Here is a 17459-nt window from a genome sequence, read left to right on the forward strand (position 1 = left end):
CCCATACCTTCATCACTATCCCGCCAGGTGGCACTGTTCTTTGAAAGGAGTGTCAAATTTCTTTTACATTGCCACCATAATTTTTAAAAAAACTTAAACGTAACATTAATTTAATTGATTTTTAGAAGTTATTTTATATAGATTATTGGTAAATTAATTTTGTGCAAAGCTAGGGGCTACCTTTTGTCGGCTGGGGGAATTCACCACTTAGGCAACTTGTACAACAGTGGTTCAAGTCATAAATGTCATTTTGATAGAAAAACCCTAACCTGACGCGCACCCTCGTTCAAAATGGTTTGTGAATTAACTATCATGTAAGTACAAACTTGTAATTTAAAATAAGCCAACTTATGCCCGACAATGTGAACAAACCTTGTTGTTTTTGTTATCAAATCTGAGTTTAACTTGACTAGGACCCCACCCTACATGTCCCCGCGTGACGACAAAAAACTAACAATAATAAACACCAAAATCAGTGTAATGCACTTTTATTTATAAAATAAATTATCCTATAGACACACGCAAAAATATGAACCGGAAAAATGAATGTTTGAAATAACGTAAACATAACAAAGTATCAACTAGAGATATACAAAAAACATATGAAAGAAAGTCACTGCAAAAACACGTACTATGGAGTCCCTTTCTCCGTAAACCTCCCTAAAAACCAACTCGCACTTATATCACAAGAGCGTTCTCTAACTTCCCTTCCCTCCACCGCTCAAAGAAGACCGCTTCTTGCTGGGTGCGCTTTCCACGGTCACGCTCTTTCGTCGCGCCGGTAAACTGTCACCGCCCGCTTTGCTACGTCGTTGCAGTCCAAGGTTGCCAGTTTTCCGTCCCATTTGCACTATCATACTTTTGGGTGATCCGATCGCGTGTTTGTCCCCGCCCAACGGTGACAGAAGCGGATTGATTTTGTGTTGTTTGAACGTGTCCATTTGCGCTTCTCTAGAGTGTTTCAGCACGTTCTTGATCGCCAACGTCTCGCCCGCCATCTGCTGGAGCTTTTGCAAAGTGGTGTACAAACACACGGAGCTGATCAGTCCAAAGTCAAATAGCGAGGTTAAGTGCACGACAAAGTTTCTGTACAGGTTTTTGAGCAGCAATTCTTTGCCTTTCTGTTGGACAAACATTTGACAGGCTAGAGGGATCTGACAGTCGCCTACGTAACCGTGTCTCATTACGTGCAAATTCCACATTTTCATCAGTTCCTTTTCGCCTAAAATTCAAAGATTTGTTAGCATGCCTGTGGACTGTTGGTTTCCAGAATATAACACATCATTCAATAAGTCCCGGGACTAACCCACAGGTGGCACTACAAAACGCATTTTTATATTTTTCCCTTGAAGTACCATCTTTCAAATCCTGAGCTCATTCCCTCCAATATTTTGTTTGTGAGAATTTTTGAACAACTTTTGAGTTTTTTTAAAACATGGAAAAAAGTGATTTTCGTGTGCTGATTAAATGCTGTTTCCTGATGGGAAAAAACACCGTCCAAACAGAACAATGGCTTGAAAAATGTTACGGGGACTCTTCTCCATCGAAAACAACGATTTGTAGGTGGTTTGCTGATTTTAAACGCGGTCGTACAGACACAAATGACGCTGAACGGTCTGGACGCCCAAATTCGGCTGTTGTTCCAGAAAACATAAAAAAAATCCACAAAATGATATTGTCTGATCGTAAACTGAAAGTGAGTGAGTCAAAGATATCAGAAGGTAGTGTGTTAACAATTTTGCATGAACATTTGGGTATGCGAAAGCTGCTTTCGAAATGGGTGCCGCGAGTGCTCACTATTGACCAAAAACAACAACGAATTGAGGATTCAGAGCGCTGTTTGGAGCTGTTTAACCGTAATAAAAAGGATTTTTTGCGTCGATATGTGACCATGGACGAAACCTGGATCCACCACTACACACCTGAATCAAAACGGCAGTCATCTGAGTGGACTGGACCCGGCGAAAGCCGTCCAAAGCGACCAAAAACGCAACAATCGGCTGGCAAGGTTATGGCCTCTGTATTCTGGGATACACACGGTATATTGTTCATTGACTATTTGGAAAAGGGAAAAACAATCAACAGCGACTATTATTGTGCATTATTCGACCGATTGAAGGATGAAATCGCACTAAAACGGCCCCATATGAAGAAGAAAAAGATTCTCTTTCATCAAGACAATGCGCCGTGTCACAAGTCCATAAAAACAAAGGTCAAATTCAACGAATTGCTTCCCCACCCACCGTATAGTCCAGACCTGGCCCCCAGCGACTACTGGCTGTTTTCAGACCTCAAAAAAATGCTCCAAGAGAAATATCAATCAAATGAGGAAGTCATCGCTGAAACTGAAGCGTATTTTGAGGCCAAGGAAAAATCGTTCTATAAACATGGTATAGAAAAGTTGGAAAATCGTTGGAATGATTGTATCACTCTAGAAGGGAACTATACAGTGCGTTTTTTTTAACGCGCAACAGGATTTTACGTGTTAAATTTTTAAGCACATGTTATTTTAGAACTACAGCTCGAAAACTTGTTACTGAAGTTACCAATTTGGTCAAAAAAATGATTAAAAACTGGCAAAAAACCATCTTCTTTCAAAAATATTTTATCTTTCCATACTCCTTGTATGTATGGTAGGTGCTTGTGGTTTTTGATACTGGCAGGCCAGGTAGCAGGTAGAGTGACATATTTTGATTTGGCTCACAAAATGTCGATTTATACTATTAATGAGCGGATAGAAATGGTTTCTAATTGTGTAAGGGGAATGAGTTTTCAAGAAGTTTCCGACAACTTTGCAGCCGCTTATCCAGAACGACCAATTATTAACAGGACAACGGTATTTCGGATGTACAAACAATTTATGACAACAGGCTGTGTCGTCAATTCTCACGTAAAGCGAAAAAGAAGCAGTTTTGTAGTCAATAAAGACTTTGTAAGGGACATTTGTCTAGAAATCACAGAGAACCCATCAGCTACTATTACGGATCTGGCTGAAAATAATAGAAGATCTCGAAGTAGTTGCTATAAAGCCCTCAAGAAAGAAAAGTACAAATCCTTTAAAATACGTAATGTCCAAGAGCTGTTACCACATGATTATTTTGCTAGGATGGAGTTTTGTGAGTACTGGATGGATAAAATTAATATTTACCCAAATATTACAAGCCAAATACTTTTTACCGATGAAAGCTCTTTTGGTACTAATGGTACAGTCTACAAACAAAACATTAGAATATGGGCTAGAGATAACCCCTACGTAATCCAACAAACACATACTCAAATGCGTAAAAAAGTGAATGTTTGGGCGGGAATTCTAGGTTATAGAATTATCGGTCCAATTTTTATAGAAGGCTTGCTTACAGCGGAGAAGTATTCGGAACTTCTTCAAACTGAAGTGGGCCCGGTTCTTGAAGCATTAAACATTATCGAAGAAGTAATTTTTCAACATGATGGAGCTCCAGCCCACAGTGCCGCAGTTGTGACGGAATTGTTGAATGACACATTTCCGGGAAAGTGGATTGGGCGTTTTGGACCTTTTAAATGGCCAGCGCGAAGTCCAGATATCTCGCCATTAGATTACTTTTATTGGGGATATCTTGCAGGGAAAGTGTACGATAATTCAAGAGGAAGGCCTGCGGATGTGCAAGATCTGAAGGATCGCATTATTGAGGCGCCTCGAAGCATCGCTGCCCGACATCTTTTGAACGTCAAAAGGGCATTTTATGACCGTTTAATTCTTTTTATTTTTTCTTTTAATTTTCTTGATATAAAGATAATATTCGCATTTTGACCACCATGTTTTACTTACTATGCCAAATTTTACCTGCTACCTGTCCTGCCAGTATCAAAAACCACACACCACCTACCATACATACAGGGAGTATGGAAAGAAAATATTTTTGAAAGAAGATGGTTTTTGCCAGTTTCTAATCACTTTTTTGACCAAATTGGTAAACCTACTTAAGCTTCAGGGTACGAAACAGCCACTCGTCAAGTTTTACACCTGTAGTTCTAAAATAACATGGTCTAACATGGGCTTAGAAAATTAACACGTAAAATCCTATGTTGCGCGTTAAAAAAAACCCACTGTATTGATGAATAAAGACGAATTTCATGAAAAATAATTGTTTTTCTTAGTTGGGCCCGGGACTTATTGAATAAAGTGTTACCTTCATTGACATCAGTGAATTCGTCAATCATCATCATGGTTTTGTTGCGCAACCATTCAGGGTCGTTCTCTCCTTCAGAATCGACGTCCATTTCTTTGGGATAAATAGGAAGGCAGGTGGTGGTGTGATGGTACAACCTAACAAGTCATAATTAAGCAAAATCAAATAAACTGCTCGTCAAAAAGAATGGGACAGCAAAATTTTTGCTCTTTTTTGAGCGGCTGCTTCTTCAAATTGGTTTACTTGATTCTAATAATTTTTTTGAGGATTAAAAGGTATTTTCTTCCCCTTTCTTTTGACCTAAATTATCTTTTTGAAAGGTTCCACGGATCCGAGTATACAGGGTGTGACTGAGGTGTAGTCAAAAAATGAAAAATTCGAGTCTTGTGGTCAATATCTCTAAAAGTTTTCGCCAGTTTGGCGATTAAAGGCGGTTTACAAAATTTATTGCAACATTTTTAAAATGTGGTTATTTTTGATTCTCTTGTTTAAAACTAAACAATTTCTTTAGATCTTTTGTGGAAGAAGAGCGGGATTAGCAAGTTTACACTTAAAACTACCCAATTTAAGTAGAAAACATACACTGCGGGATACAGGGTGACCCAAAAAAAAATTTGAAAAGAAAATCATATGTTTTACCATAAATCTTAGCATGTTCAGTCATTTTAATGGAAAATAATGATATTGGATAGAGAAGCACACTATTTGTTTAGTAATCCAATTCATATCTCTAGACGTTTTCGCCAGTTTGGCGATTAAGGGGCGTTTACGATATTTACTAATTTTAAAAAAATGGTTCTTTTTAATTCTCTTGTTTTAAATTCGAAAGAATTTAACACAAGATTAGCAAAATTACATTTCAATTCACCCATTTTAGGTAACCTTGCAGGCCACTCCATTCGTTCGATGTTGTTCTCTCTCAAAATTTCTTGTACAACGATATCACGTATACACATATTCCTGTACCTCTGCGCATTCATACTATCCTCAATCAAAATGACTAAATCTGTTCTTCCATTCCTCCAAACTGTAATTCCACCTCCCCCAAAAGCAACTCTAGCATCCATGTATCGTTCATTTCTTTCTCTCCATACCAATAATCTAACCAACCCTATGAGCAGGCGGGCTTCAGGAAAGGCATGAGTACAATAGAGCATCTCCACACCGTAAGGACACTGAACGAAAAAGTAACGGAATATAAGATCCCATTATGGATCGCCTTCATAGATTTTAGAAAGGCCTTCGACACAGTTGAATTCTGGGCAATCATCAGGTCAATGAAAAATGCAAAAGAATAGACCAACGATATATTGACATTATACAGACACTAAATGACAACTCAAAAATGAAAGTAAGGCTATATGAAGACACCGAGGAAATCACAATTAAAAGAGGCGTTAGACAGGGAGACATTGTGTCACCCAAATTGTTTACACTGTTGCTAGAAGACGCCTTCAAGAGCCTACACTGGGAAGACAGAGGAATTAATATATCGGGAGAAAAACTAAGTAACCTAAGATTTGCTGACGACATTGCCATTTTTGCCCCAAACAATGAAGAATTCAACGCATGCTTATAGAACTACAACAAGAAGCAAGAAAAGTAGGCCTAGAAATGAACATTTCTAAAACCAAATTCATGACAAACCAACGGACAAACATAGAGAGTATAAATGTGCTAGGACAACAGGTAAAGAAGGTGAACTCTTATGTCTACCTAGGTCAAGAGTTAACATTGGGTAAAGCCAATCAAGAACTTGAAATAAACCACAGAATACATCTAGGATGGGCGGCCTACGGGAAGATGCGTCACGTCATCAGCTCCAATCTACCCCTCAAACTAAAAACCAAGGTTTACATGGAATGCATTCTCCCAGTAACAACCTACGGATGTGAAACATGGGTCCTAACAAAGAAAATCTTAAATAAATTAAAGATACACCAAAGATCAATAGAACGAAAAATGATAGGAATAACGCTTAAAGACCATAAAACCAATGAGTGGATAAGAAATAGAACCAAGGTAGAGGACATAGTGAGGCGAATAGGCAGTCTTAAATGGAACTGGGCCGGACATGTTGCCCGAAACAAAAACAACTGGAGCGGAAAAATAACAAGATGGAGACCTTGGGGGGAGAAAAAAAGCACCGGCAGACCACAACAAAGATGGTATGATGACATCAAAAGAACAGCCGGACTTAACTGGAACCAAGTGGCACAGAACAGGGAAGACTATGAGAGAGGCCTATATCCAAAGGATAGAAAACGGCTAGAAGAAGAAGAAGATACCAATAATCGCCCGTCAGATTCATACAAATTGAACTCTGTCAGTAAGTATAGTATAAATTATTATTAAATTTGCTTGGAAACTTTAAGACGTTTGGTAAGGGTATTTAGCTCTCTGGAATAAACCTCATAAACTTCAAATACATATAAGGAACACATTTTTTCGTTGACATTTAAAACTTTACTAAACAAAATTATAAAACTCGTTAAGTCGAAAGATAAACACACACACTTTACCTTCAGGAACTACTATCTTTCCCCTATTCTAGTGTAATTTATTACCTGAACTGAAACTGTCAACTTCAAATAAGATTAAACTTTAAACCTAACTTTTATCGATGGTTACAAACAATAAGGCAATTTAAGTGATGCGCAAAAGCTCTCATACAACAGTATTTGTAGGTAATTTGAATGGAGTAGTTGAGCTTACACCAACCGGGTTCTTGCTACTGGAAACGGGCTCGAAGGACCAAAACATATTTGATGTCAGTTGTACGTTTACTATATATTATTGAAACTTATGTCTTAATGCAGTTTATAAGTTTTTACTTAAATTGGGTAGTTTTAAGTGTAATTTTTCTAATCTCGTATTTCATCCGAAAAAGAATTAAATTGTTAAATTTAAAACAAGGGAATTAAAAATAACGGGGCCCTTAATCGCCAAACTGGCGAAAACGTCTATATGAATTGGATTACTAAACAAATAGTGTGCTTCTCTATCCAATATCATTATTTTCCATAAAAATGACTGAACAGGCTAAGATTTATGATAAAACATATGATTTTCTTTTCAAATTTTTTTTTGGGTCACCCTGTATCTTGCTGTGTATGTTTTTTACTTAAATTGGGTAGTTTTAAGTGTAAACTTGCTAATCCCGCTCTTCTTCCACGAAAGATCTAAAGAAATTGTTTAATTTTAAACAAGAGAATCAAAAGTAACCACATTTTAAAAATTTTGCAATAAATTTTGTAAACGGCTTTTAATCGCCAAACTGGCGAAAACGTTTAGAGATATTGACCGCAAGACTTGATTAAGGTAAACAATTTTTTTGCGAGAAATGGCGTTAGACCGAATTTTTCATTTTTTGACTACACCTCAGTCACACCCTGTATACTCGAATCCGTGGCACCTTTCAAAAAGATCATTTGGGTCAAAAGAAAGAGGAAGAAAATACCTTTTAATCCTCAAAAAAATTATTAGAATCAAGTAAATCAATTTGAAGAAGCAGCCACTCAAAAAAGAGCAAAAATTTTGCTGTCCCATTCTTTTTGACCAGCAACAAACCTGTTGTGTCCTGTGATAAAAGGCCTCTGTCCATCATATTCACAATCATCCAACTCCAAAAACTCTGATAAACTTGGTTTAGGTCTCTTTGGATGGCATACTAAAATATGAGTAACGGAAGCGCGACGCACTGGTCCGTTTCGCGAAAAGGCACTGACTGAAGGCTGAGTAATTAAATCATGAGGCGATCCAGTGTAACTGCCATCATACATTTCATTTATCGCCACGTCTATTCTAGCTCCCACACTGATTGGACAGTATGTGAAAGTGAACCTTGAATGACACAATTTTAAGTGTTTTAACAGCACATACAACTCGTTGCAATTTAATGAACACCACGGACATAGTAAATCGTCACAAGCTTCAGTTTGCTGTCTGGAATTATTGTTGTACACAAACTGATAAACAATTTGCAGTTTTTCACTTTCGATTTCCCCATTCGTTATAGCAGGCATGTTTTCTTTGTTGTCTAGAGGGTAAGCTTTGGGGCGGTCTACTATTCTGGCTGAAGCTTCACTGCTCCAATTTAGTTTGAATTTGAGTATAGCCCCTTTCATAAACGCATCCAGATTACCACAAGCTTCTACCAAATCACTAACATTCTCCCAACTTGAATGTTTTTTCAGGGCTGCTCTGGCAGTGCCACTGGTTGTAAAGTCCTGCACTACTATGTCATAATCACCATCCGATAAGTAACACCTGTTTTGCTTATCATATATAGTTAATTCTGCACTGTACACTTTTAAGTTGGAGTCGTTGCTGGATTTTCGTTTTTTGGCTGACGGTTCTTCCAGCTCACTAAGAGGCTCATTATCCAAGGCAACTTTCACTTTAAACACTAAAATAAAACTTTTCACCAGTGGTCCATTGCAGTTGTTAAATGATTCAGTTGGAATGCTTATAGTAGGGGCAGTGAGAGGCAGGTGACCCTCAAGAGGGTTTATTGGAACATCAGCAGTACCTAAACTGTATAGGTAAACTTATGGCAACCCCATTAAATGGCACTTACCTAAAGTTATTTGCATGCTAGTTGCTGAACTATCTTTACGCTTTTTGTGGGTCAGCTTCAGTAAAATTGTTTCCACTTGGGCAAAATCAGACTCATAATTTAAAGAGGAAATGTTGAAACCTGCATTATATATTCCAATTAACAACCCACTAGTTAGTTATGTTGCTAACAGTACCTAGGAAAGTTAAGTTTATATACCCAGGCTGTATAAAAGAACATTCCCTTTTTTGTACAGCTTTCTGTAACAAACTATCAACTTTAAAGCCCGTCCGACGTTTGTGGGTCCTCGACATTCGGTCCTTCATGTAAGTCAACGTCCGGTTCAGAAAAATTGGCTGCAAAACAACTCACTTTTGTATGCCACTATCCCGCAGCAAAACAAACAACTATAATAACTAAAAACCCCACCAATACTTACCGAGCATATATTTCTCGTTCTCAGGTACCTGTAGATTTGGGTGGGTTCTAAAAGAAGGATAAGGGGGCTGAGCACGGATCGCATATTAGAGGGGTTGAAACTTACTTTCGAACGCCTGCAAAAACAGTTCGTGATCGGCCTGGATGTGGTCGATTCGGGGATTCTTGGGCGCCTCGGGCTCCTTTTCCCGTTTTTTCGGCGGCATTTTCTCTTATTGCAATTAAAAAAAAACCGCCAAAAACTTTTGGATCAACAACTGCCTAAAATTTTTTTGGCGTACCACCTCGTTGTTTGTGTTTTGCCCCTGACAGTTGACAGATAGGTGTGACTGTCATTTGACGAATTAGAAATAAAAAGAATTGAGGTTAAGTTGTGGTTGTGTTAGGACAGTGACATTTCAAAAAAAAATTGTAAACAAACTTTTTCTATTTTAAGTACAAAATTAATAAACCATATTTTAACTACAGTTACCATGTCAGGTGCCAGCGTCGTAGTTTTAGCCCTTAATGGGCGCAGACAAACCGTGAAATGTAGCCCAAACACCACAATTTTACAGGTTGGTAACAAAAAAGAGCCCATTAGCTTTCAAATTGAAACAATTAATTCTTAGATAATAGAAGAAGTTTGCAAAAAACAGGGCCTAAACCCGCACGAATTTGATATCAAACACCACAACAAAGTCCTGGACACTACCACCAGTTTTAGATTTTCTGGTCTTCCTAATAATGCCCAACTTGAGCTGGCGCCCGCTGTTAAAAATAGACAGGAAGGAAATGTGACTTTAGCAGTCAATTTGGAGGAGGGCACTCGAATAACTGGTATTTATTTTCTCAGATTTAGTCACACTAGAGAAGACACACCCATTTGATGCTTTCAGACACTTTTAGTCCTAATGACACCCTAATGAACATCTTGAACAAAATATGCCCCCAAAATGCTCATCCTGATAGGAACCCTGTGGTTATATACACCAGAAGGGAGATTTATGGTAAAGAACTTGAAAATTGCACTTTACGAAGCTTGGGGCTTGTAGGCAAGTGACTTTGTCAAAATTGAGTAGATTGGTCTTAAAAATCTGAATATTTTCTAAAGGTGGCCGTGCCATGATACGAGTTTTAAACAGAGACCCTGAACTGCTAAAACAGCAGGCTAATGTCAGTGCCCCACTGCCCACTAAGCCTGTTGAAGAAAAACCTTATGTAAGGAAGTTTCAGCCTGTTGAAGTTGAAGAAAGTAAAGCTGTTGAAGCTCAGCCTCATGATTATGGTGTTGGTCATAAAATGACTGGTTCAGAAGGTAAGAATCTGATAATGTAATTCACATCTAAAAATACAAATAAACAGAAAGTGGTGAAGTAAAACCTCAGAAAAATTTGAAAAACCCTGGAGCAGTGGATTACGTCAGATTGGCCAAAGAAAAGCGTAAGTCCTTAGATACACCGAAAAGCCCCGATCTGCAGCGGGAAAAGAAGAAAATGACCGAAAATCTACCTACACATAGTGAACCAATGGATGTTGAAGAAACAACCAACAACTCCACGTTTGAGGACGACTTTGTCTTTGTAAGTTTCCTGAAACTTAACCGACTTTAATAAAAGTGAGTCGTACAGTGTGGAGAACGAAACGGAATGATATTTTCGCAAGAGTCTGCGCAATCGGTGCCTGCCGAAGATTTGCCCGAGGATTTCTTTGAATTGACCATCGACGATGCCAAACGCATTTTGAGAGACGTTAAACGGAAAAGACAGGAATTGGAGAACCAAATATTGCGCACCTCACAGTTGCGCCAACTAGAAGAATCGAAAAAACAATTGAGGCAGTTAAACAGGTAACCGGTGTTCAATAATTGTTATGGTCATAGTTGGCTGTGGTTCTCTTGTCAGTAAGTTCGTATATGATTTGAAATCAAAATGGCGGATTGACAGCTGTCATATAATAATTGTTTGCAACGTTATTTTAACTGTATTTGACAAAGTTGAGACTGGTGCACTGGAGTAACGTTTCAGATACAAGAGGGCCGTTATCAGAGTTCAGTTTCCTGACAGGACAGTGGTGCAAGGCACTTTTAAACCCACAGAAACCATACAAGATGTGATTGACTTTATTAAGTCCTATTTAGAAGATCAAAGTATAGATTTTTACATTTGTATGTATTGAAGATTTATGGTGACAGTATTTACAGGAAAATATATTTTTTAAGATTCTACGCCACCTAAAGAAATACTAGACAAAACTAGTAGACTTATCGAAATTGGATGCGTTCCTGGAGCTCTGCTTTATTTCGGCTTAAATGCAGATCTAAAGCAAGAAAGTTACTTGAAAAAAGAACTAAGGGACAAATTCACCACCAACAGTGTTGCCAGTTTGGCCGCGGCCAAAATTCGGTTGGTACAATTGATTTCTATTATTTTTCACACTCAAGCTTTTTAGGCACGAAAATACCAGATTAGTGGAGGATAACGAAGAGGACGACGTCCTAATAGAGAGGGTAAATGATAATGTGCCAGTTAACTACGGGGCTAGCACTAGTAGTGACAGCTCTAGTATGGAAAGAAAAATTGTGAGCAATTCGGCGGATTTTCCGAAATGGTTTAAACCGCTATAACTTTTGTTTATTGCTAATATATTCAATTGAAGAATTTCATAAATGATGCTTTGTTGGTGTTTAATTATTAAAAATCCCTATGTCTTGACATTGACAAAAAGCTATTAATTTTAAGTTTACTGGATATCTCTTTTTAATGCGTAAAAAATGTAAGAGAGAGCGATATACTCCACCGTACTACGATGTGCGTCAACGCATTTGTCATCACAGTTACTTCATCTGTCAACAGTGTCAACTCGACATTTTCCTTTTTTGACGTGTATAGTGGTGAAGATAACACGCAAAGTGTTTCTTTAGGGAGAAAAGCTGTTTTAAGGTAAGTAATTACTTGAAAAACTGCTCAAGTTATTAACTCGTCTTTAACTCTCATCACTGCTCCATTTATTTCAACAAATTGAAGAAAAAATTCCAAAAAACTCGAGAGCACTTCTAACCTAACTTTTTGTAGCATCAGCATGGCACCCAGATACGAAATCGCCGTGGGGCTGCAAAAAGGCCACAAAACCACCAAAATCCCCTCGGGCAAAACCAAGGCGGACAAGGTGCGTCCCGCTAGGCTAAAGGGCATCCAGACGTCCCACACGAAATTCGTCAGGGACTTGATCAGAGAGGTGGTGGGACACGCTCCCTACGAGAAGCGCGCCATGGAGTTGCTGAAAGTATCCAAGGACAAAAGAGCTTTGAAGTTCCTGAAGAGGCGTTTGGGCACCCACATCAGGGCTAAGAGGAAGCGTGAGGAGCTGTCCAACATTTTGACTCAAATGAGGAAGGCTGCAGCTGCTCACAAGTAAATTTGTGTGTGTCTTTTATTTTGTAAGTTAATAAAGCACTAAAATTAATTTTGTTTTTTTATTTATTCTTCTCTGTTGTGTAAAATGGGGTTTTTAAGTCCAAATATGGTGTTTAAGTAACATTCACATTGTACTGTTAATGGTAAGTGCACTGCCAGAAGAAGGCAAATGACATCATTCACAATAAACTCAAAATTAAAATTAAGAAAATAGGAATCAGGTTAGAATTTCAGACACACAAGACATAAACGTCATACTAATAATCCTAACCATCCTCTAGACTTCGATTATTTGTTTCAAAAAAGATAATTAAGTACAAACTAAACAGACATTCAGAAACAAATACAAAAAAGCAGTCTTTCAAATTTTCGAATTTTGAACAGTTAATTGACATCAAAAATATGTGTCAAACGTTTAAAATGGCTCTCCTTGTTGGTTGCTTGTATTAAGGTGGTAAAACTTAAGTAAAAGCTAGATAGATTTTGCACTATTATTAAGTTATTAATTCCACGGTATACAAGTATGAACAGTACCATAGTTTATAATGTACCTAAACCTTTAGGAGTACACATACCCTACCGTTGCAATAGCTATAAAGTTTATGTGAATGATGTTTAAGTCACAGCACAGTTTCTAGTTAAAATTCTGCACTAACTTATCAATTAAAGTTATCAGCTATTAAGCCACTAAATAAAAATAAAGGAGACATAACTTTATTTGAAAACTACAGACCCATAAGTCTACTTCCTAGTTTTTCTAAACTGTTCGAAATCGTCAAGAGTGTAAGACTAGTTGGATTTTTAAAAGAATGCAATGTCTTTTCTGGGAACCAACATGGCTACCTTTCCAAGAGATCTACACAAACTGCTATTTATCAATTCACTCAAGCTGTTTTAGAGCTCTTGGAAGGGGGCGACGTGGCACTGGGAATATTTTTAGACTTGTCGAAAGCATTTGACTGTTTGAATAGGGACATTCTATTCAAAAAAATTATGGCTTTACGGTATTAGAGGGACCGCTCTTGATTTGTTTAAATCTTACTTAAATGATGTAAGTGAAATGGCTAGAACAATTAACAATGATTTGGACCGCATTTTTGAATGGTTATGTATAAATAAATTAAGCATTAATACCTCGAAATCTAAATTTTGCATATTTGGGAAAAAATATATGTTGCGTAGTCTTCATATAGAAAACATAAACATTAAAATCAACAACGACAGGTTAATACATGAAAGTAGAATTAAATATCTTGGAGTTATGTTGGATTCTGAACTAACTTTTCGTCCGCATGCTGACTATATCATGAGAAAATCTTCACAAAGAGTTGGATTTATTTATAGAGTTGGCAGAAGTCTTTCTATGTATACCAAATATCTTATGTATAACTGTCTGGCGGCACCGTATCTTAAATTTTGTTCTGCATTGTTATACAATTTGCCAAACTACAAAATAAATGAATTTCAAGTAATTCAAAATAGAGCATTAAGAACAATTTTAAATTGTAACAGATACACTCCTGTAAAGTTGATGTCGAGTGTTACCAATGTCATGTCGGTTAAACAAGGAATTATCTATGATGTCTATGTTTTTCTCTATAAATTAAGAAATAAATTACTACCTGCCTATATCTGTGATAAAGTAACATATTTTAAGGACGTTCATAATTATCAAACAAGAAATTGTAACGATTTTATCTTAGTTGATAGGTATCGATTAAACCAAATGTCAAACTCCATCTTATGTGGAGGACTATCTGAGTATAAGCTACCAAATGATTTGAAAAACTGTGATAATTTTAAAAATTTTAGTACAATGTTGAGGAAATATGTGCCGTCCAACGTGTAAGCTGGTCGTCTCATGGATTTATCGGTTATATTTTTTTTAAATTGTATTGTATTGTAAATAGTATTTTAATTCTATTGAATATTTTGTACTATATTTTTGCACTGTTTACTTTTTAATCGTTTTTGTATATAGCATTTGGCTAAATAAATAAACATTATTATTATATTAAACGGAAGAACGCAGAGGGTAGTTTTGAACGAAAACGGAATAAATTATAAATCAGAAATATCGCAAAGTACAGTCGGCGTTCCACAGAGAAGTATACTGGGCCCTCTTTTATTTATAGTGTATCTAAACGATCTAAACTATCAAGTAGTTCATCCAAAATATTATTTAACTGAATATGCTGACGACACAAACTTACTGGTTGGGGGGATCAGATATGGGTGAACTGAATGCAAATGCAAATGAGCTATTCTCGTTAGCAAGTTCTTGGTTTGAAATAAATAAATTACTTTTAAACAAATCTAAAACCAGCAGTATGCTATTTAGAACGAAATTAAATAGAATCACTAAGCCTGAGTCTATTCTTGTTTGTGACAGTCAGTTTGAGATATCTGACAAAACCTGAGTTTCTGGGAATTTATATTGATGAATTTTTAGACTGGTCTCATCATATTGAATATCTTAATAATAAACTTAATAAAGTTTGCTACTGTATTCGTGTAGTCTCTAAATATCTGGATGACGCAGCCAAGAGAACACTCTACTTTGCAAATTTCGAAGGAGCAATGAAATATGGTATTATTTTTTGGGGCTATGGTATTATTATTTTTTACTTTAAAGCTCAAAACATTTTCGTTACTCCAAAGCGAATATTAAGAATAATTTATAAAATGTCACCATTACAATCTTGCCGAGGAGTATTTAAGTCTAAAAGACTGCTTACTGTTTACCCTTTATACATATACAGTGTGTTTTTTTTAACGCGCAACATAGGATTTTACGTGTTAAATTTTTAAGCCCATGTTAGACCACGTTGTTTTGGAACTGCAAGTGTAAAACTTGACGGGTGTGTGTTTAGTACCCTGAAGCTTAAATAAGTTTACCAATTCGGTCTAAAAAGTGTTTACAAATTAACAAAAAATCATTTTTTTTTCGACAAGATTTTATCTTTCCATTCTCCCTGTATGCATGGTAGGTGCTTGTTGTTTTTGATACTGGCACGGCAGGTAGCAGGTAAAATTTGGCGTAGAAAGTGAAACAGGGTGATCAAAATGTTAATATTAACTTTATATCAAGAAAATTAAGAACAAAAGAAGTATTTTTATAAATGATTGTTCAAAGTGACCTCAATTTGAAGCCAAACAGTATCCCAAACGATCATAAAATGCCCTTTTGACGTTATAAATAAATATGTCACTCTACCTGCTACCTGCCCTACCAATATCAGAAACAACAAGCACCTACCATGCATACAGGGAGTATGCAAAGAAAAAATCTTTTCGAAAAAAGATGATTTTTTGTTAGTTTGTAAACACTTTTTAGACCGAATTGGTAAACTTACTTAAGCTTCAGGATACTTCCAAGTTTTGTATTTTTCCGACATTTTTTTTCTTTTTTACAGTGTTTGTTGCATATTTTTGCCTTGGAAATACTATTTAGACATTTCAAACACTTTCTAGACATTTTTTGTTAAATTTACAAATTTTCATTTTTTCACTTTTTTTAAGTGTTTTTGCAGGTTTTAGACTTTGAAACACTATTTAGACAGAAAGTGTTCAAGATGTCTGAACGTCTGTTTGAACGATGTCTAGAAAGTGTTCAAGATATTTACAGTGTCTAGACAATGTTTCTGGATGTCTAAAGCGTCTAGAAAGTTCAAAATGTCTTAAAGGATCAAGAAAAGGTTCCAATACGTCTAAAATGTCTACAAACTGTCTAAGTTGTCTTAAAAAAGTCCAAAATATCTAAGAAATGTTCCAAAATGTCTAAAATGTCTAGAAAATTTTCAAAAATGCCTAGTAAATGTTTGAAGATGTTCAAAGTGTCTAGAAATTGTTCCACAATGCCTAAAATGTGTAAGAAATGTTCCAGAATGCCTAAAATGTTTAGGAAATGTTCAAAAATGTCTAAAATGTCTAGAAAAGGTTCCAATACGTCTAAAATGTCTACAAACTGTCTAAGTTGTCTTAAAAAAGTCCAAAATATCTAAGAAATGTTCCAAAATGTCTAAAATGTCTAGAAAATTTTCAAAAATGCCTAGTAAATGTTTGAAGATGTTCAAAGTGTCTAGAAATTGTTCCATAATGCCTAAAATGTGTAAGAAATGTTCCAGAATGCCTAAAATGTTTAGGAAATGTTCAAAAATGTCTAAAATGTCTAGAAAAGGTTCCAATACGTCTAAAATGTCTACAAACTGTCTAAGTTGTCTTAAAAAAGTCCAAAATATCTAAGAAATGTTCCAAAATGTCTAAAATGTCTAGAAAATTTTCAAAAATGCCTAGTAAATGTTTGAAGATGTTCAAAGTGTCTAGAAATTGTTCCATAATGCCTAAAATGTGTAAGAAATGTTCCAGAATGCCTAAAATGTTTAGGAAATGTTCAAAAATGTCTAAAATGTCTAGAAAAGGTTCCAATACGTCTAAAATGTCTACAAACTGTCTAAGTTGTCTTAAAAAAGTCCAAAATATCTAAGAAATGTTCCAAAATGTCTAAAATGTCTAGAAAATTTTCAAAAATGCCTAGTAAATGTTTGAAGATGTTCAAAGTGTCTAGAAATTGTTCCATAATGCCTAAAATGTGTAAGAAATGTTCCAGAATGCCTAAAATGTTTAGGAAATGTTCAAAAATGTCTAGAAAAGGTTCCAATACGTCTAAAATGTCTACAAACTGTCTAAGTTGTCTTATAAAAGTCCAAAATATCTAAGAAATGTTCCAAAATGTCTAAAATGTCTAGAAAATTTTCAAAAATGCCTAGTAAATGTTTGAAGATGTTCAAAGTGTCTAGAAATTGTTCCACAATGCCTAAAATGTGTAAGAAATGTTCCAGAATGCCTAAAATGTTTAGGAAATGTTCAAAAATGTCTAAAATGTCTAGAAAAGGTTCCAAA

At 36.2% G+C, this 17459-nt stretch overlaps 3 protein-coding genes across 4 annotated transcripts; 2 read left to right on the forward strand and 1 right to left on the reverse strand.

Moving 5' to 3' along the window:
* Window positions 1-137: 137 nt before the first annotated feature.
* LOC145731755 (tether containing UBX domain for GLUT4) lies at window positions 138-11813 on the forward strand. 2 transcript variants are annotated; one of them, XM_081983705.1, is made up of 10 exons: window positions 138-314; window positions 9631-9719; window positions 9774-9981; window positions 10041-10196; window positions 10256-10459; window positions 10507-10724; window positions 10773-10990; window positions 11169-11308; window positions 11363-11546; window positions 11593-11813. In XM_081983705.1, exons 2-10 carry the CDS (start codon window positions 9636-9638, stop codon window positions 11765-11767), a joined length of 1587 nt encoding a protein of 528 aa, XP_081839831.1. In that variant the 5' UTR covers window positions 138-314; window positions 9631-9635; the 3' UTR covers window positions 11768-11813. The 2 variants fall into 2 exon arrangements, with proteins under 2 accessions (XP_081839831.1, XP_081839830.1); XM_081983704.1 differs by lacking the exon at window positions 138-314 and having other exon boundaries at window positions 9538-9719.
* On the reverse strand, window positions 473-9474 carry Su(z)12 (Polycomb protein Su(z)12). The gene is made up of 7 exons (XM_081983700.1): window positions 9269-9474; window positions 9164-9210; window positions 8921-9080; window positions 8746-8865; window positions 7737-8697; window positions 4167-4303; window positions 473-1222 (listed from the first exon to the last, which is right to left on the reverse strand). The coding sequence occupies exons 1-7, from the start codon at window positions 9366-9368 to the stop codon at window positions 699-701; spliced, it is 2049 nt and encodes a 682-aa protein (XP_081839826.1). The 5' UTR covers window positions 9369-9474; the 3' UTR covers window positions 473-698.
* A 116-nt stretch (window positions 11814-11929) lies between the features above and the next one.
* On the forward strand, window positions 11930-12606 carry RpL36 (ribosomal protein L36). The gene is made up of 2 exons (XM_081983708.1): window positions 11930-12083; window positions 12216-12606. The coding sequence occupies exons 1-2, from the start codon at window positions 11950-11952 to the stop codon at window positions 12556-12558; spliced, it is 477 nt and encodes a 158-aa protein (XP_081839834.1). The 5' UTR covers window positions 11930-11949; the 3' UTR covers window positions 12559-12606.
* The last annotated feature ends 4853 nt before the right edge of the window (window positions 12607-17459 follow it).

The sequence above is a fragment of the Ips typographus genome, linkage group LG7, assembly GCF_016097725.1.
Source record: "Ips typographus isolate SLU linkage group LG7, UJ_Ityp_2.0, whole genome shotgun sequence".
Taxonomy (NCBI): Eukaryota; Metazoa; Arthropoda; class Insecta; order Coleoptera; family Curculionidae; genus Ips; species Ips typographus.

What these genes read in the sequence shown, in the direction of transcription:
- LOC145731755 (XM_081983705.1), top strand. Translation starts at nt 9,636, where the DNA reads ATGTCAGGTGCCAGCGTCGTAGTTTTAGCCCTTAATGGGCGCAGACAA. An exon ending in TTGAGGACGACTTTGTCTTT is followed by an intron (nt 10,725 to 10,772) that starts GTAAGTTTCCTG and finishes TGAGTCGTACAG; the next exon opens with TGTGGAGAACGAAACGGAAT. An exon ending in CAATTGAGGCAGTTAAACAG is followed by an intron (nt 10,991 to 11,168) that starts GTAACCGGTGTT and finishes GTAACGTTTCAG; the next exon opens with ATACAAGAGGGCCGTTATCA.
- RpL36 (XM_081983708.1), top strand. Translation starts at nt 11,950, where the DNA reads ATGTGCGTCAACGCATTTGTCATCACAGTTACTTCATCTGTCAACAGT. An exon ending in GGGAGAAAAGCTGTTTTAAG is followed by an intron (nt 12,084 to 12,215) that starts GTAAGTAATTAC and finishes AACTTTTTGTAG; the next exon opens with CATCAGCATGGCACCCAGAT.